This window comes from Diorhabda carinulata, chromosome 5, assembly GCF_026250575.1.
Source record: "Diorhabda carinulata isolate Delta chromosome 5, icDioCari1.1, whole genome shotgun sequence".
In the NCBI taxonomy this organism is placed as follows: Eukaryota; Metazoa; Arthropoda; class Insecta; order Coleoptera; family Chrysomelidae; genus Diorhabda; species Diorhabda carinulata.
In genome coordinates, this window is record NC_079464.1 from 22,222,992 (window position 1) to 22,244,516 (window position 21,525).

Consider the following 21,525-nt stretch of genomic DNA (forward strand, 5'->3'; position numbering starts at 1 on the left):
GTTATCGGTGAAGGAATTGGTAGAGCTAAATGGGTTCTTTATAGCCCGTTGGTATTTGGTAATGGTGATTTGGAATTGGTAATTTGCATGAGTAAATTCAACGATTTTAGGAGATTTACGTAAAAAATTATTATTATCATTATTTTGAGATATAAATTGAAAACTTAATTTTCTATCCAAAGAATACGTCTATATAGAATATAATCTCATTAATCATTTCAAATGGGGAGAATGTTATAAGTGTATTGCTCTCAACGTTTCACTTGGTTAAGACTATTGCAGGTTCTTGGATCTTATTACTGTCATTAAAAGAAATGTAAAAACACGTTAAACAGTTTACATATTGTATTCTGCATCTTTTGATATAAGTTATGAAGTCATTAATATTTTTTAATGGGCTTGTTTTTCTGCATTATAAAAAATGATAATACCATTTAAGACTAATTAACCGAAACTATCTAATAAGCTGTATATATCTGTGAGCTGTTAAATTTCTAGATATGAACTAAGGACCAATAAATCTTTATTTAGCGATATCTACCCAAACTTTAATTTTTATGGGGACCGGGTGTATTTTATCTTAATCATTTGGGTATTTGGGAGCCTAGTAGTGATAATTGTGTTGATGTACTGTACTACTTAAACAAAACGTTGCCTTATCTGGAAATACTACACTGATAATAAAATTTGTATTTTCATCACAATGCCTTAGGAAGTTTCCCAAGCATCTGTCCCAATCATCTCCTTAAAATTTCGTGAACATCTTAAACTTTGTGTGGGTGCAGTTTTTCTTTTTATATAAAACTTTACAACAAACGAATAATATTTTATTGTGATGCAATTTCCGTTGTAGTTGCATGAGGGCTGTCTTCCAATGACAATAAAATATTTAACTTTACATAATCGTTTATTCCTGGACTTCCAGACTTTGATTCATTCGTCACGCTTCCCGTTTCAATAAATTTTGCAACAATTCTGCTTACTTCTAACAATTGGAGGTGATTCAAAATGTGTTTCTTCAACTAAAGCACATGCTTCTTCATAACTTTGAGGTCTATCGCCGCAACCTATCATTATTAGAATTTCTATTTCCTATTTTGCGGTTAATAATAATAATAGTAATAATAATAATAATAATACAATTGGTATGAGGCTAATTGTTAGACTGACACATTTTTTCCATAAATTTCAATTCAAGCTATTCAGTTTCTCAATTTTTTCTTACATGATGTGTTTTTGCAATTTTTTTTAAATGAAAGTTGTATGCCTCATGAATTTTGAGTATTAATCTATCACTCTGTATATACAACAAATATTTTGATAGAGACAAGAATTCTGTCGTAACGTAGTCTTAAAACAATAATATTATTCATCAAAAAATTTGCACTCTTCCATAACAATTCTAATGATATCTAGAATGTTAAATTCCAAATAATAGTTGAATTAGGGTGAAAAGAGGTTTTTAGATTTTCATGGTAAACACTGAGCTTCATTAAAAAAATATATCTATCAAAATTTGCATTTTCGATTCAAAGTAATAACTTCGCCTTGAGTCAGAAATTTACCATAATTGAAACGAAATTAAACATTTTGTCAAAAAGATTAAGAGGCGCAAGGTGTAAAAAGAAATATCAAAGCACTAAACTCGTGTATTACTATTTTAAAGAAACCCAAAATTACTTTATGTAGATTATCTAATAAAAGCCATCCAAACAATGAAGCAGACAGATACTATTCAATATAATAAGCATGAAAAACTGAGGAATAAGGGACCACTCCATCAATGTCAAAATCGGTTACTGCTTATCCCAACCATTTACTCTCCTTAGTGGCGTCCACAATGCTCTATACTAGCTCCACTACTAGACCGATCTGAACAATACTCTGGACATAGTAGGGAGGCGAGTCTGTCTCATCAATGCACTCGAAAGAAAATTTGGACGAATCCACCTCACTTCATACGTATAAAACCTACATCCATTCCATAATCGAATATAGAGCGAATATATTACCTAAACAAAAAAGCACTTCTCTTGCGAGATGTCCATTCTCAGGTACTGCCAATACAAGTGGCGATTCAGCACCAGTAATACCGTTTTTGTTGATATCTACATAACACACAATCCGAGCTCCAATGTCCATACGTGATTCATACTATCTCATGAAACAATTCCTTTGCCAAAAACACCTCTCCAATCTACTGTATCACACTAGAAAGCTGCATACCTACTCGTTTATCCATATTCTACGAAGAAAGGTTTGTTTGAGGAGCTTATATGTTTCCATTCTTCTTCTCTCTTTCACTTGCTCTGTTCATCCTATTGCAGTACACATCGCTCCATTATCGTTTATCCCTTATAACTCCAGATCTGCAGGGGTATCAGGACTAAACCTAATAAAAATTAATATATACTTCCCCCTACGTGAATAATGCAAATCACAAGCAACCCAACCAACCTATCTCTCGCTCTTTCTCTTTCTAGCGAATAAATTATAAATATATATGAAGTATAAATGTGGCATATGCGTTCACATTATGTATAATATACCTTTTCAACTTTTAAAATCGTGATATATTAAAAATCATGATACTTAGCCACTTAGCCAAAAAAATATGAAGACAATTTTTGTAGACAATTTTAAGATCTATAATTTTTGTCTGATCTATTTGATCTGATGAAATTTACTGTCATTACTGTATCATTTATGATTATGTCTTCATCAAAATTAGCTGTGGGAGTGTATCTTATTCAACCACAATATTTTAGTCTAATGTGACCAAACTGAATGTTAAAGTGTTTATTTAGAATTGTATTACATTAGCTTTGAATGTTTTCACTCCTTAACACTGTTATTTTTAACACAGGGTTCAGAAAGAGGTAGTAAAACTACTGGAATTATTTGATATTACCACGAATGAACTAATCTGTGCCTCTATGACGGTAGTCAGCAAGAATCTGAAATTTTCATATAGCTAAATTTATATTATTTTCCCCAATTCTGTAAGAACTTAAGTCAAATATGTTTACATATTCTTTTTATTTCAATCAATTCTCTCCATTTTTCTATGAATGAAAAATTATTGACAAAATTAGCTCCAGGTTTGAGCTACATTAGATTAAGTTCGATGAAAGACTGCTGCTTTAGTTTTGGATACTTTCGCTGTACAGAAGATTGGCATATTCACCATCGATTTTTCTTACTAACCGTACTAACCTGCTCTTTACTAACATTGAAAACAATAAAATACTATGGATACGAACTGTTTCGGTAAATTTTTCAGAGCTTGTGCCACCAGCCGATTGGTAAAATGGACGTTTTCAAAATAGATCAATCGCTGAGTGGTAACCTGGGTCGCGCTCCCTCTCCCGAAAAGATAAACCCTCCGCAAATTACTTTCGAAGCCGGTTCTGAGTTCAATTTATGTTTTTTTGACACTCCTGAAGACACGCAGGGATTTAGTGACCCTAGTTCAGTGGGTTCAACGACTGAAGGTTCTCCCCCGCCCCAACAATTAACATCTTTACATATACCTCTTAAAGTTACGCCAGTGCAAAGTCCGGTGCTGATCACTTCCCCAGGAGGAACTACATCTACTATAGCAATCAAACAAGGTAAAATAATTCATTTTCTAAATATTATTCTTAGGTTTTATATATATATATATATATATATATATATATATATATATAGATTATTATTGCGGAATGTGGGAAATGATGATTTCGATTTGATTTCAATTGCAAGTGATTGTGTGCTTTTTTTTTAATTGAATTGTAAAATATTGAGCCTTTAACTAATTCAGAACGTGGAGACGATGAATACATAGGTTTTCGAAAGCTCGGAAAATATATTAGTTAGTCTACTTTGGTGTTTCCAATAAGAAAACCTTTGTATACTTTTCTTTTTTACTATCAAAAAAAGTCGAAAAGTTAAAATTTATCTTTCTTACAAAAATTATCAAAAAAAAAAACTAATTTTAAAACAGAATAGACCTAAAATCAAGAACATTTAGATGCATTCATTCATATATACGTTTATATATGTGTGTATACCACATGGAAAACTTCTCTATTAGTGGTTTTATGAAAAAAAGTTATTCTTGATATAAAGCTCTGCATGGTCCAAAAGTTGAAATGCAACCATAAGATATCAATTTTTTAGAGCAGTATACGAAGTTTGTCAAAATATTTGAATTATGTACAAGAGTAAAGTATCTACATTTTTTACAATTCAGAAAAATCATATGGACAAAATTTGTTTCGAATTAAATATGCAATCAGAGCCATTTATTATAAAAATTTAGGTTTTGTAATTATTTACTTATTATATTATTATCGTATTAATTATTCTGGTGAGATAAAATTTAACACAATATAGGATGCCCCGACTTAAAGTATATGACAGTAAATGTCAGAGTGCGTTGTTGTTTATAACATTACAATAAAAAAGGCAAATTTATTAAGTAGTGAAGAAAAAAATAGAAAAATAAAACACATAGAGATGCCGCAAATATTTTTAATAATAGACATCGGCATAGGCATTCAACAGTTACAACAATTTCAAATAAATTTAAGGCTAGTGGAATTATAGAAACTAAATTTAAGGATAAACGCCGAAGACTGGTTGCGAATGAAGACAGTGATTTAAAGTGATGCTTTTATCACATCATAAGACCCAAACTGTCATTAAGGAAAAGGGCCTCTGCAATCTAAACTACTTCAGTAAGTAAACATACAGTGGCAAATATTTTGAAAGGTAATAAATATCATGCACACAAACCGCAATTTGTACACAAGGGATTACGATATTCGTTTTGAATTCTGCACTCTGATCCAAGGAAAGTTGGATGAAGATCCTCTTTTTACAAGAACTATTATATTGTCCGATGAGGCAACAATTTCTTCAAACGGAACCATCACAAAATTGTCGCTGGTGGTTTAAAAGTAATCCAGACTTTGTAATAAAATCTCGGAATCAATATTCTTTTAAAACGAACGTATGGTGTAGTGTGTACAAAAATAAATTAGTTGGACCTTTTTCTGTTGACATTCCTTATATACCGCACAATACTTACAAATATTAGAAAATCAAGTAAGTGATTTTTTGCACGACCTGCCATTACAAAAACGTATGACAATTGGGTTACAACAAGACGTTGCTTCCATCTATAGTACATGAAACGTTGGAGTACTTGAAAATGTGTTAAATGGGAAGGTGGTTCACAGGTATTCAGATATTTTTTAGCCTTCTAGGTCTGCTGATTAGATTCCCTTTCATTTTTTTATGGGGTTACTTAAAACAGATTTATCAACGAGAACCATTTGATAATGTGGCCCACTTGAAGAGGATTATTTCAGAAGAATGCCAAAAAATTACGTAAAATATGATACGGAAAGTAATACAATAAAAATATTCTTTGTTTCAATTTCTACAATAAATAATTATAGTAATAAGTGGTAATAATGATTTGTAAATAATCAATGATGAAACATAATATTAAAAAGAACAGTACAAAACACATAAAACAAAATAATTATAAACTGTCATAAATCAACTCGAATCTTTTTTTGCGTATCAGATCATACAAAATTGTCTTTTATTTATTTTGTCTTTTTTTTATTTATAACGATATTTTCGTAATTTTTCAGGTTCGGTAGGCATTATTTCATCCATGTTCTTTGTTTTCTTATTTCTTAAATCTTTCGATTAATATTGATACAACTACAAATAATTTAATTGATGACTACTACGTATTTGAGATACAAAAACTAAGGCAAAATTAATCTTTCTTATTAAAACAAATTTCGATTTTGATTTTATTCTTATTTTGATATTCATGTTGGAAGTCATTTATTAATATGAATACGGAATACGCAAATTGTCAGGGTAAAGAGTGAAGTTAAGTTAAGAATTCAATATTCAAATTGATGTTGATGGAAATAATGATTAATGGGAATATTGTTTCTGGTTACTATAGGAATTTTTACTAATTTTCAATTGGTTAGATTATGAATGACGTTGGATTTTCATAGGTTAGATAAGAATAAGTTCTAGTGAATGATGTTCTATATTGATTGGAATTTCTATAGGCTGGGTCGTTATAAATGTAGCTTAATATTTATTTTTTAGAATATAAATGACAATAAATTTTACAGATTAGGTCATTAAAAGTGAAGTTGAAATTTATATTTAATTATTTATAATCTGCCATCACTCTTGAGGAAATTTATTCTACTGATCAGTGACCTTTTCTACTGACAAATGTATTTGGTCACAATTTAAACAAGGGATTTCATATACATACTATGTATGGAAATTTTTTATTGGTGTTTCATCTTTTACTTTAGTGAAAATGGTTTGAATTAAGGGTTTTCCGTACGCTATTTTAATATCGTGTTGTTTAAAGATTCCAGAAAGTTTATGGGTAACTGATTTTATATATGGTGAAGATGTATGAATAGATGGAATAGAAATGCTAGAAATGATATTATAAATTCTAATAAAGTTTCTTTATTAAGTTTGCAATTTTCACTTATATCGCACATTTATGTTGTAGAGCCGTGAGGCATATTACATTACTTAAGGCATATTACAATACTGAACAATACTAAATAGGGATATTACATTCAATCCTAATAAAACATAATTCGGTGGTTATATTATATTATTGAAAGTTTATTTGATTTTAGAGGAGTCCTTCATATAATAATCATAAGATTCAGTCAAAATTTCGGTCAACCAATTTGTAAGGGGTTCGATGGGATATTAATTGATGCTACAATGGGTCTAGCTGATAGAGCAGGCTTATGAATTTTTATTAAGCAGTAGAATTTAGCAGAAATACTGTTACAGTTTGTTAATTTCTTCTTAGATTCCTTGTCAATTTGTTTTTTGTTAAGAACCTGTGTAATTTCTTACAATTATTAGGTGTCTAAAAACAACTCTAAAAAGTTGGATCATTGTTTAGTTCTTTGTATGATGTATTATTGTAGATTAGTTCTTTGGATAAATACAATTGTTTCTCCATAATGACTGTGACATTACTTTTGTTAGATGGTATGATTATTAAATTTGGATTTTCTCTCAAAAAATTTCTGTTATCATGTAATAGATCTCTAAAAACAGAGGATTGTTTCGATTCATGAATGTGGTTAGTTAAAATGTTGGTTGCTTTGGCTATACGACATTTCATTTTCGTGTTCATTTTGTCTGAAAGAGGATATGTAATCAATATTAACTAACATAGTTTTAATTGGAATATCTTTAGTAATTATAGGTTCAATACTGAATTTAGGCCTGATGATAGAAACTGTACGAGTATCCTTAGGTATCTTTATATATAAAATATTTTTAATCCATTCATCTTGAGTTTTGAGAACTGAAATGATTTTTCTGTTGATAGGAATATTAAGTTTCTTCTTTTGTTTATTTTTAATTTTATGAAATAATTTATTATAAATAACTTGTAGTTTGCTCTAAAACATTATTTTCAAGTTTGAATATTGTTTTCTGATTACAAATAATCTCATTATTTAAAAGCTTATGTACTAACCTATTATAGGTGTAATAACTATCGATGGTCTCTTGCTCTTGGCGTATGAGTATTTTTTCAATATGCTCGATATTATTCAGTAGAAAGGTGGGAAGAATGTTATTTTTTCGACATTGTAGTAGGAACCATCTTCTGTTATATTGTTTCGCGATGTTCATTTTGATTTTGGACCATGGTTATAAGTATTCCATATTTGTATGTGAATTGTAACGAAGTCTTTGCCAGGTATATTATGATCGGTTTCTTATTGGGAACGTGGCAATGAAACACCAAATTGAACTAACTTTAATATACTTTGGTGTTTCTTTGCCAATGAGAAACCGCTTACAATATAGCTGGTAAAGACTTCGTTATAATTCACATATAAATATGAAATATTTTCACACAATCTTAAGAAATTATGTCGTTGAAATTTCAGTTTCTAATAAATTTATTTTGAATAAATAATGATTGTTTAGTATGCTCTTTTTCTGTAGTTAATTGTATATAGGGATCGACACCATTCATGTAAAATAGTAGATTATCAATTTCATCATATAGAAGGGATATATTATCCTACTTTACTGTAGAAAGAATGTAAACCAATATGTTCCGGAATATACATCAATCATATCACTCATGCTGTTTTAAGCTCTATAGTGGTTTTAATCTTAAATCTTTTAACAAATAAAAACTACTATAAAAAATGTTATCTCCAACTGTTGGGTGAATTCTACACGAGTTTTTAGTGTTCGAACTGCGATACCTTCACTCTCGATATTGCTTTATATTCCAGACACTAGAGGTAGTTGAGTATGCAAAATCCGAGTGACGGCAACTATGACCGTATTCTTACACCTGAGACCCTAATACTGACAAAACACATTTTACCGCCGAGCGTGAAGGTCCCTTCTCGCTCTCTTCACTTCTAATCATCGCATTTAGTGTGTTTCTCATATACTCGACTGATCTGCCACTCTGTATAAAAATTTTATGACAAAGTTCGATTCTAGCGACATCTCTCGAACAAGCTTCGTACCAAGAAAAAAGATTTCTATAATCAAAGATTTGATCTAAGGTTCATATCCATACTAATTTTGCAGGAAATTTAAAAATAATTCCAGTAATTTTAAATGCCCGAAGCTAGTTGTCGCATCAAATTGTGAATGAAACAATAGTATTATGCAAAATACTTTCATTTTGCTAACATTTCAAATTCAAATATTGTTGTTTACAAGAAAATATGAATACTTGAAATTAAAATACTGTTTAAATGAAGTATTATGTAAAATATTTTGGTTTCATTTACCAATTTATGTGACAATCAGGTCCGACCATGTACATTTCACAATTAAATAGTTTATATAAGATTATAGGTAGATGGAATATTGAAACACGGGATGATTATTATAATTTTTATTTTGTTTTTGACATTTTATAACTATATCCACAAACAAAAAATTTTCCTTCATACTGTAGCAGGTTTAGGACTTTCAACAGCGAGATGTTGGCGTGTTTAAAAAATGTTTCTGTTTGTACATGGAACAAACAATGGTATATAAAAAACTGATTTTATAACCATGGTTAATTAATGATTACCGTTGACTTTCTTGCAGCTTTCCCTATATTTAACATATGTCATATTCATCACAATATCATAGTCTTTATATTGTTGATCTTTGCCCCAAAATTTTATTAATAATACCTATGTAATGAAAGATGCATATGTTAAAATTAATATTTACAAAAATATTTACATAATCCTTATAATCTGAACAAAATATTGAGGAAATGTCTGTCAAATCCTCCAAATAAAATATTTGTTTTTTATGCCTAACAAATTGATTAACTGCGGCAATCTTTCGAAAATTTTATCAAAACTTTTGAAAATATCACAGAATTTTGCTGAAAGCACACATAAAACATTTTTTATGTTCCCTATTAGAATATATTAATGAATTTGCCTTAATTAATTCGTTTGACAATATTATATTTTTACACAAATGGCATTTGAGAATTTTAAATAATTTCTTCACTACTGAACCTGCTATATAAGGAGTGACAAGATCTAATCCTGTATATTTTGAGCTTCTTCTGTATCCAATGCCCACTTTGAAAAGTCGTCTTCACAATTAAATCCTGGCGAATGTTTAGACATGAAATTATTTGCAATTAAAGACTTTGTCGACGAAACAAATGCAGCATATGAATGATTCATTTTTCTAATGCCATGACTTCTTACCATGCCAAAGAAATTTTCAATATAGCATCTTGATTTAAATTTCTGGCACTCAAATATTTGAATCTAGTGTGTTTCTACATATATTCACGTAAAGACGTTGCTTCGTTAAATCGTGTTTTTGTAGATACATATAAAATAATAATATTTTCCTGAATTCTTAGTGTTGGTTAGTTAATTTGAAAACAAAAAAACCTAACGAACAATTTCGCTTATTTTGCGATGATTCAAGTGATTTACTGGAAAAACCAAGATCAAGGACGCTGCTTAATATTAGAGAAGCAACAATTAGAAGAAAAGACAGCATTAGTGAGAAGTTTTCAACTTCCAAAGCAAACGTGGAGAAGCTTACTCCATAATCTCGTTTGTCTCTTTTGTAAGAAGGTAACAAGAAACTAAGATAAGCAACTACATTTATGCTCCGAAATTTCAGCAGCTATAACCATGTTCTCATTGAACTTAGTACTTGTCAACGGCCTGAAGATTTATTTGCGGTAAGGTTAGGTAACAATGTTTGTGATACCTTGATTATTCAACATTACCGAGAAGTTTTCGGGTGCCAACCAGACGGCCTATAGATCAGATCTCTAAAGAAATACTTATCGATGCATTTGACAAAATAATTGATGAAATTAAAGACCAGTTACCAACAAATTCTTTGAAGGTGCAGTGAAATCACTACTTATCGATAAATTTGGTGAAAACATATTTTTTATAGTTACTGAGAAGCAGACACCAAAACATATAGCTTTAGCTAAATCAAATCATCACTAAACTAGATGAAAACAGCTGATAAGTATATTGAATAATTTTGGCTTCAAAAAATTACAAAAAGCTTAATTTAGAATTAATAATTTCGAATGCGTGAGAAGATGCGAAAAAAATTACTTATTCCTAAGAATATAGTGAAAAAATCATAGTTATTTCTTCATAGTGCCAGTCACAACAACAACTTCAATAAAGGAACATAATCTCGTTAAATTGAAACATATAACTGAACAGTTTGAGTTCAAGGAATTCATTACTTCAAAGCAAGTCTGGAGCCTTTAATATCTGATTATGTTTACATCACCTGTATACTGACTTTCACTAACAATTACTCACAATTTGATAGTTTGCTCTGAGTTTTATGTAGATTATAATGCGATCAATCATTGAACAACTTTTATCTACTGTTGAAGAGCTCGATACCAGGATGGACTTTATTCCAAAAATTCCTATCATGTGAGAATTCTCCTATATCTACAATTGGATTTAGTCCTGCGATTCTTCAGCCACCGACTTCAGAAGATGTTATTTACACTACCATAAAAAATTTTGTTAAATTGTCTTCATCGTTTAATAAAAATAAAGCTGTTCTTTCAAGCAACATGTCAATTTACCTGATATCAAAAAATTTCAACCAATAGTCAAGAATTCCAGGGATTAATATTGAAATTGGAACATTTCATCTACAAAAAAATGTCTCACGATGCTTAAACCAATATATAGAATGGAGTGAGTAGACAGCATTCTTGTAGAAGCCAATGTTTATGGGGAAAGTACTTTGCATCAATTTTTAAGGGTGCTCAATATAACAGAGGTATTAGAGCACATAAACTTATGTATGAATATTTGTCTTCAAGAATTAAAAGAAGTAACTGTTGAGAAGGTTCGTACCGGCTTAAGCGATAAATTTAACCAGCACAAAACCACAATTGAAACATTTTTCCCAATTTTCTAAATTTTTAAATCATATGAGTACTGAAAACGAACTCTTCAAATATTTGAAATAATTCTTTTAAATTCAATTATAGTTGACAAAGGTAGTAAATATGAATTACATTTATTGTCTACTCATCAATTTTTACATTATTTTTTTCTATGAATCACACAAAATTATATTCGTGGGGGTACCATTTATTTACAAAATATGTTTAAATTACCTGCAGACGTCGTACATGATCTGCAGGTAATATAACTGCAGTAACATTCAATGCAGTTGGCTGCGACTTAGCACTAGAACAGTCTGAGAAATGATCTTCTGCAGTTGTAGGCTTAATTGGTATCACTAAAAATGAACAAGCAAAGGAAAGATGGCTGCTTCTGTATTCTTTCAAAAAGAGCGTGACATCAATAGTCTTAATGAATGGACGGAATCGAAAATAACTACTAAAAAAAAACGAAATTGAAAGTACAATTAAGGGTTTCAAAAGTTGTTGTTCATTTACTATTAATAGGGAATTCAATATTGTCAGTGCTGAAATTGCGGAAGAATTAACTTCGCGATGCTTAATGTTAAAGAAAATAGGGAGGCTGTATTAACTACATACGGAAATGGAAGATTTTTCCAGAAAACTAAGAAATTATCAGACCCTATACAAAAAAATAAATTTGTCAACTTTAAGGACACTCCTTCGAAATCAAACAAAAATGCTTCCAGCAAAAAATTTCTAGACGTAACAGATATAACAATTTTCAAAAAATCATTCATGACGGCTTTTTAACGTGGACTAAATACAAGGATATTGGCATCGTATGAAGTATTGAATTACTGTAATTATCTATTTGACAGTGACGGATTTTACAGAAAGTCACTAAAATCACAACTTCTCGCTGAAATTCAAATGTCTTTGATTAAGAAATCATATCATCATAATATCCAACCAATTAAAAAATATTCCTACTTATTGTAAAGCTTTTCCCACTAACGCTCATAATAAATTGCAGCCTGTTCGATTTCTTCGAATATTCACAGAAGACTGCGAGATGTTTATTTGTACGGGATTTGATGATCCAAAAAAATGTTTCAAGTTGCGAGGATCTTTAATTTTTGGGGTACTTGAATTACAATCAAACAATTTAGAAGCTGAATGTTGGTCCACATATTTCACGCATGAAGGATTTAATCAGCTCATTTTAACATAATCAAAGATGATACAGATGTATTTGTCTTGGTTGGAAGTACTACTGGGGGTAAATTTGGTAGTAAAATTCAATGGTTGAAAGTTGCATCTGAAGATATTGTACAAACAGCTCTCATGCATCTGGGAACGCTTGACCTACATAATGAGCAATTCAAACAGTTAGAAGCAGTTTGCACTTATTTATTTTCAAATAAAAAATTATCTGCCGATGAATTCAGATTTATATTTATGTCTCAAAATATAGGTTTCAATTTCAATTTGATGAGAGTGATATGCGCTTGAGATGCTTTGCATTTCCATTTATTAAGGGCTACACTAAAAACGTTTATATGTAAAAATGCTCGTCAAACACAATTACCACCCATTAATTATTGTTCATTTCGTTACAAAAATTTCAATGGTGACTTACGTCCAAGACAAATGACGAAGCTGACTTTACCAGAGTCATTAATTCCACTATGTAAATGTACTGCAAATTGTGGCACTATGTTTTTAGTTGCAAAAAAATGAGATTAGTTCTGTATTTCATTATGTAGATTCATCAATAACAAATGTCAAAATAAAAAGGTGATTTTTTATCTACTTTAAGTACATTTATACTCATTAATAAAAAAAATTTTTCTTCACTTAAATCTGTTGGCGAAATTCGGTACTCACATTATGCATACTTCATTACCTCTATCGCTCGCTCTATATTAATGTGTGGGGTTTCTGTTAATCCGGCAGCGGTCGCGTTATTTCGTGTTACATATGTAGTTGTGTATTAGATTTTTTCCAACAATAAAAAAATCAGATTATTATTATTTTTTATTAACTTATGAATATATATAAGAAGGCAAAAATTTATTACGGTAGTTGAATAATTATATTACATTCTTTATTAGAAAATATAAAACAGAGAATTAAAAAAAAATCAGAATATGAAATTTTGCAATGTGCTTGGACAAGGTCTATTTGTTATAATATTTGCTTGTGCTTTTTCAATTTTATCCCATATGGCCTATGTTTAAGTCATTCCATTCCATTTTTACCAACCATTATTGGTACTCTACCAGCCATATTTTGCAACATTTAAATTTTCTCATTCGACTGTTCACTATCGGTATTTTCATTTACATGATCTGAAGGAGCTTCGTCAATGTCTTTCTTCTGCTTCTTCCCCTAGGAATATTATAGAATAATTTGAAAAGTTGCTCTTCGGTGTTAGGATCCATACTCTGCAAAACAAAATCCAACGTAAGGAAGATGGAAAAAAACGAATAATAATGTTATGAAGAAATAACACAACTCACTTCTCGATATTTCGCGCTGGCGTATTTGGTCGCGTCTTCTAACGAAAGATAATACGTTAATGATTTCATCATCACCTTCTAATCTTGTATGTACTTAAACGTATTTTGCTAAATTAAATAATTCGTTTGTATGTATTTATCCTCTAGAGCAATAGCATTTGCCCCTAAATTTCTTCTTTTTTCTTCAATAGGTACGCGAATGGAGTTTATTGAATGCGAATCTAACTGAATTGAATTGGATTGATTTATTGATGATATTCAATAGGTAATACAGAATTTTTGAATATCAATATGTGCTTTTTAAAGTTTCAAATTGTCTAATCCGATTGCCCTATAAAAAATGGTGTGAAATTTGAGATTCAAATTCTATACAACTTGGAATAGTGAGAGAAAGAGAAATATTTTATTGTCAAAAAATTGTTACAAATTGTATACAAAAGCTTGTATAAACTAAAAAACAAACAAAAAAATAACTAAATGAAGATTAAACAAAAAATTAAGCTTATTATAAATGGTTCATTTTTCACAATTATTTTTCAAATATTACAGCAATTACAGGATTCAAAATTATTTTGTTCAGCCAGTATCTACGAGGAGATTCAATGGCGGATTTTAATAACTACTCGTATATATGGGTGATTCCATTATAACTGATATTCAATGTCCTGTATTGTTTTTTTGTACTAGTCATTAATTAATAATCAATTAATAAAAATTTTGTGTTAATTGAATAATTCTCAAGATATTTAAACATTATTTTTATACAATATAACTTGCCACTTAAAGAAAACTTATACTACATCACTTGAATGTCAGTACCGTGTCATGTCCATTCCTAGAATTTACCGATAAATTATTAATTTTTTTTGTCGTAACAAATGATTTAAACTAATTACCTTATAAATTCTAATGTTTATGATCAAACTGAGGAAAATTGATGCACTTGTTGTTTAATATCTTAAGTTACCATGTCAGTACCGTGGATAAATGAGTCAGTACCGTGGAACTCAAAATCCGACATTTGTGTCTTGCTCGTGATACTTTGAAGTTGTAGTAAATTCCTCTTAGAGTTTTATTTTTACAGTAAAATAGATGAATAATATGCATAAAAAAGTTAGAAAAGTTAAATTTTAAAATCTTGAAATTTTGAATACAAATAATCACAGTTAGAACGGAATCACCCATATGTTTTATCTGAAAAATTATTATTTTCCATCTCTTTGATGGGATTTGAATTACGAAAAGTAGTTTTATAGTAATTAGTATTCTCAATGAATACTTGATCATTTTGTTCACATGTGAAATGTTATTCAGATTCCAATTTCTGGTACTTGTGTACTTGATATGCTCATTGGGATTGGTTTAGGAATAGTTGAGTTGAGAATCAACTTGGAATTTCTGGAACTGTTGGCGATATTCATACTAAATACATGGTTTACACTACCACTACATCGACACTCACAATTACACTGACGCGCGAAAACCAATTATCGTCTCCAGAGACTGAAAGTCATCTCAATCTCTGAAGACGGTAACTTTAACGTCTGATTTATACCAAAATATGATTTGACATTGACTATACACATAATTATATCAATCGAGAGATCACTCACAACAAGATCGACAATATAAAAATTCATTTCCAACCACACGGAATAATTTCTTAATCTAAGTTTAAGAGTGTACCGACATTTGGACAATTATTTGGATGTTTTTTATCATTGATAACTATTTTGTTCCTATGTATGTGAAAAATATAAACAAATTTGAAAACGGGTATACGGAAGGGAGTGTTTAAATATGAGTTGATGACAAATTGTTTGAGAAATTGTTTTTTCATTCACAAAATGATAGGATTATAAGGGGTAGTGGAAACGTTTATCCTACGATAACAAAAAAATACTTCTCTTATGATTTAAGAGTTATTGATGACAGCCGGTACCTTTCACTTCTACAAATATCAAAACCCCTTTTTACAATCTAATTTATGAAAAATGCAGAGACTAAAAACCCATCCTGAATTAATTGTCACTAAGGCGGGCAAAAGTAACGTCCCAGTTATTTCATTCAACAACCAATATATAGACCTGCTCAAAAATTTATTAGTTAATAATACATATCACAAAACAGTGAGAAATAATCACAGCTCAATAATGTCATAGCAGGTATTGATCATGAAACATTTTTATTATTACCAAAAATTCCCAAAGCAGCTTTAAGTTCACTTCAAATATGCTTCAAAAGACGTTTGATAGGGAAATTGATACGTATATTGTTACGTCTTGTTATGTCTTCACGGTCTACGGTTGCTATGCTTCCCTAAATAAAGAAATAAACGATGTGAAAAAAGTATTCTATTGGCGATTTCAATGGAAAATCTGATTAATGGAGCATGAGGAAGTAGTCTCTCACATTATAACAAATATAATTACATCAAACCCAGAACGTTTTTATGAAATACTCTCTAAAATATACAAGATTTCGATGCTTAATGAAAGAATCACCCAAAGATAACCCGGTATATTGGTGGTTGTACAAATTCGCACACCTCAGAAAGGAATGTACATGAAAAACAGAAATAACTACAAGATGAAATGAACCAGAAGTTAAAAAAATTTGAATATAAGTACAAAATGTAGAGTGAGTATTGCTATAAAAAAAGCCAAGCAAGTCTGCTGGAATAATATCTACGAAGATATTAACTTCGATATATGAAGTATCAAATAACTGAACCACGTGGTACTTCGAATTGAATGGAGAATGGTCCTTCGGAAGTTTTATTTATTTTCATAAAAAAAAATCTGTTGTGCGAGCTCAGCTCAATGCAAATAATTGGGCATATTCATAATTATTAGTTTGTAAACCACGAACCATCAAATTCACAAGCTTTTTTTATATCTATTGTTGCCTTAACAAATTTGTTGTCTCCTGAAAACATTCTTTTAAGGAATTGAATAATCATATTATTTAATCAGTTGTGTTATGACAGTCTCCGTATTGCTCAAGGGGTATAATGTTTTTTCACAATCTGTTAAATACTTCATCAATCAACTTGCTGTATTGCTTACAAAAAATATTGATTTACAGATTTCCACAGAAATTTAATAATGGCTATGATATTGGGGCGTAATTTGCGACTTGGTGTGATGTGAGTTTTTAATTACCAAGTTGTGTATCATTGCATCCTGGACCTGTTTTGTTTTTGAATTGATATATAGTATAAATTTCGACACTTGTTAAGTTTATTATGTTTATATGTTGTTTTCGTTTGTCGTTATTCGCTGATTAAATGGGCATGAGGGTTTTATTTTTACAGTTTTTGTGACTAGTGAAGATTTGAAGTTGTAGGCTTAATGTTCTAACTAACGTATTCAAGTACTACATGTTTTTCTGATTTTTTTCTTTCACGGTGCTCGGTAACTGTTTATTTCTAGTATCATGGCGGTTTTTGTTTCTCACTTTCCTCACAGTGTATGGGGGTTCAACAGTTATAACAGTTATAAACACTCCACCAAAATAATGTATTTCTCTCTTTGGTAATGTTATGTCAATTTTGGACATAAGGTTCACTTGAATCACTAATTTGTCATTTATGTGAAAAATTTGAGAATTATAAATTTCATGTAAATTGTACACGATATTAATAGGTTTTTCTTTGAATATTTTTAAAAAGAAAAACTTTATAACAAACACACACTAACACACACATAAACACACAAACACGCACACACTATGAAATTAGTTGGTTTTTTGTAACTAAAGCGTCAATATTCTTTATTATATCCATGCACAACGAGTATATTCGTGATTGTAAATTGAATCTTCTTATGCCCGTTTTCTTCACACGGTTAACATTATTCTCCAGATTACAGATAACGAAAACCATTCGATTTTAAACGTAGCTAAACGCTAAACGCGCGTGAGACAGTGTAATTATGAGTGTTGGTGTTGTTGTAGGGTAAACATTGTGGTAAGCTTGACATTAACTGTTGAAGCTTCCTGAAAATGATATTATATTAGTTTCTTTATGTTAATAATATTTAATTAATTTCTTTGAAATGTAACTAATAGAACCTTTCAGTACTCATTGAATTATCTTATAAATAAATAGTCGTCGAAAAAATTTATTTTGTAAAGCAAAATATTTAATATACTCAGTCAAGTAGTACCTCACAGCGAATACGACTATAACTAGATGTTAATCTATCTACGGGTTGCCGGACATGACGTACCTTTACGATGATTAAGATGATGATGAAGCTCTTTATATTGTAGAAACTGGTTTTAATACCTTTGCTTGGAGCTTTTTTCGATTCAGATTGGGCCAATGAACTCAGTGAACGTTCCAAAACGAAGACTTCTAGTGCCAGTGACGTACCACTTGTATAAGAAATTTTTTGAGATAATTGGTTTATTAGGTATAAATATTATTTTGTAAGTGAAATCCACATGATTCCCACAACCAACCTTTAGGTTTTAAATTAATTTGAGAAGACCAAATTGAGAATTTGGTAATTATTTGGAGAAAAGTTATCAAACATAGTATAATGAAAATACTGTGTCTACTCAAATTCGTGCCATGTGAAAAACTTTCTTATTGTTAACATTACGAAAAAAAAAAGTTCTTCCTTAAAAATTATGCATGGCTTGAAAACTGAAATACAACAGATTTCAAAAGTTTTGACTACGAGGTGTGATAAAAATTATGAATTTTCTTCGAAGTATGTATTTAAAATCATATTTGTGTAAATATACATTCATACAACAAAATATTGGAAAACGATGATTTTATACATTTTTTTATCGTCCATCAACACTAGTAAGTGCATAAGTACAAATTGATACCTTTTTAAAAAAGTTATGATTAATTATCAATAATATAATAATAATCGAAAATGATTAATTAAGCTCCTGTGATATTTACATATTTGAAAGTCACAAAAAATTCTAAGTAAAGATGCCGGCGTTATTGAATTTAGAAGAAAAACTATTGTGGATGATAATTATAAAACGTATCGAGAAGCAGCTGAAATATTTGATAACAGACAAGATTATAGTAAATGGATAAATTTAAAGTATACGGAAATTCGATAAGAATCGTGAAAAAACCCGTAGCAAGTGAAGCAACGAATGCTGCGTTATCTACAGTGCAAAATCCTAAATATTATCTGCGAGAATAAGTTTGACACATATAAACCGAAATTTATTCATGTATCAAAGCCTAAATGATTTATTCAAGAATAAATTTGAGACCAGAGAAAACAAATCAACCCTCCTAAGCTGATCTGGAAGCTGTACCATCAGAATCCATTATTAATTCAATCATCCTTACAGTTTATAATATCCAAGAAGATGGAGTATTCAATTTATTTTCTGATTTCCTAATACCAATCAGTTTTTCATCACCAGAGGAAACTCACGATTATTCTGGGGATTATTCCTTCCAGGAAAAATCATCTTAACCCCAAATCCCCCAAACACTGTATTCATATTTTCTCAATGTTTTAAAGTTCAGTAACTCTCGTGGAACAAAACGAAAACTCCTGATTTGAGCCTTAGCCTCAGGCAATTTCTGTACAATAAAAACTCAACCTGGTTTTAACGCAAATTATTGGTTATATGTACTTATTAGCATTAGCAATATCAACTTTATTTAGTTTGATTAGAAGAACGCCTATCAATAAACGGAAATCATATTATTGTCCATCACAAATCTCTGTAAGGTTGCTTATTCCTTTTTATATACGAATTAATATATTCCTCACGAATAAAAAGATTTGCACAAAGAGTGAATTGATAGGAACAACGCTAAATTTCACTCGTGAATATGCTCATTCAAGCAATTCTAAAGAATCTATCCTAACCAACTAAAACTAAATTTTATATTTGGTGACCGACTCGCTTGTTGAGCGTACAAGGTATTGAATAGAGCTTGCAGCACTGCAAATACAAACAAGCAACCAATGATTCATATCATCGACATCTAAAATATTTCAGAGTGTCCTAGTGGACTTACATATTCGAGTAAACGCTACGCTGCGAAAAGACTCCATTTGAAAATACTTTACATAAATATCTCTGTTTTTCCTTTCCAATCAATATTTAACTAAGCTCCAATTGAATCTTTAATATGTTATTGGTGGTAAATGGTTTAAATAAAAATGAATTATTTCAAAAACAACATTTTTGACGTTTCGACCTATCTTCGGTATTTATCATAATCAAATATATTGAAGTAAGCACCAAAGTGTACTTACTTCAATATATCCCAAACTTTCGAATACTTATATGCTTATCGTCTGATATTATGATCAACTATAATATAAAAATATGTTTAAATGTATGAGAATAATAAAATTTACTTAAAATAATTAGTCGGTTTCAAATTGTGTTATTTCTTGTAAGAAAATTGTATTCAAGAATTTTAATATTCAAATTGATTAAAGAATTGAAATTGAGATTGAAATATTGGTTCTGGTTGCTATATAAATTATTAATTTTCACGAGTATAAATTATTAATTTTCATTAGTCAGATTATGAATGAAGTTAGAGTTGTTGTGAATGATGTTGAATATAGTTTCGTTAGTTTATGAATAACATCAAATTTTAATAGGGTTGATCGTTATGAATGGAGCTGCATATTCATTAGTATGATTATAAATGCCATTTAATTTATTAGGTCGTTATGAGTTGAATTTCATAGGCTAGATGGACAATATATTTTCTTTCTAAAAATAGATTTCTTGTAGTTTTTATCAGTTGTCAAAGCTTTGGCAGATTCATAATTCATGGTAAAGACATGTGTCGCTAATGAACACCTGGCACGATCTAATTTGCTATAGCTTCTGTCAGAAGGGTGGGGAGTGACCTCTTCGTCTGACCAATGTACTTATTGTCACAATTTAAACCTTATTGATTGGTGTTTTATCCTTTATTTTAGTTAAATAATAGATTGAATATTAAGGGTTTGATGGAGATAATAAAATTTCAATTTACTGGTATGAGTAACCAATACGTAATGGAAGATATATCAATTATCATTCATATCACCCACGTAACACTCAGATTAATTTAATCAAACAGATGAAAAATAGAGTCCTTAAAATGTCCAATCCAATTTGCCCTCAGAACACCCTAAAATAGTTAAACTTTTTTATGAAAACATATTCGTTATATCCGTCGAAACGATTTCTGTATAACGCATCTGACTTCAACATTGAATCGATATCATCTTCAAAAGTAAATTCCGGCTCTTTTTTGTCTCACATATTTATACACATTCACCATATATAAAATCAGTTACTCCTAAACTTTCTGGAATCTTTAAATAACACAATATTGAGATAGCGTACAGTGAAACTCTTAATATTTAATACATTTTTTCTAAAATAAAAGATAAAACACCAACCAAACATAGTATATGAAATTTATTAGCGACACATGTCTACCATTGGAGGACAGAGGATGAATTATGAATCTGCCAAAGTTTTGAAAACTGAGGAAAACAACAGAAAACGTTTTTAGAGACAATATATATTGTCCAAAATATTCCT

The 21,525-nt window shown here is 30.0% G+C and overlaps 1 protein-coding gene across 3 annotated transcripts in view; it reads left to right on the forward strand.

The window, feature by feature from the left end:
• LOC130893625 (ecdysone-induced protein 78C) overlaps positions 1-21,525 on the forward strand; it is a 105,588-nt gene that overhangs the window by 47,281 nt on the left and 36,782 nt on the right. The window contains exon 2 of one of the 3 annotated variants that reach the window (XM_057799860.1): positions 3,284-3,614. The exons of the other annotated variants lie outside the window; for them this stretch is intronic. Within the exon in view, the coding sequence (XP_057655843.1) occupies positions 3,284-3,614 (331 nt within the window). The remainder of the gene's footprint in view (positions 1-3,283; positions 3,615-21,525) is intronic. 3 annotated transcript variants of the gene reach the window in all.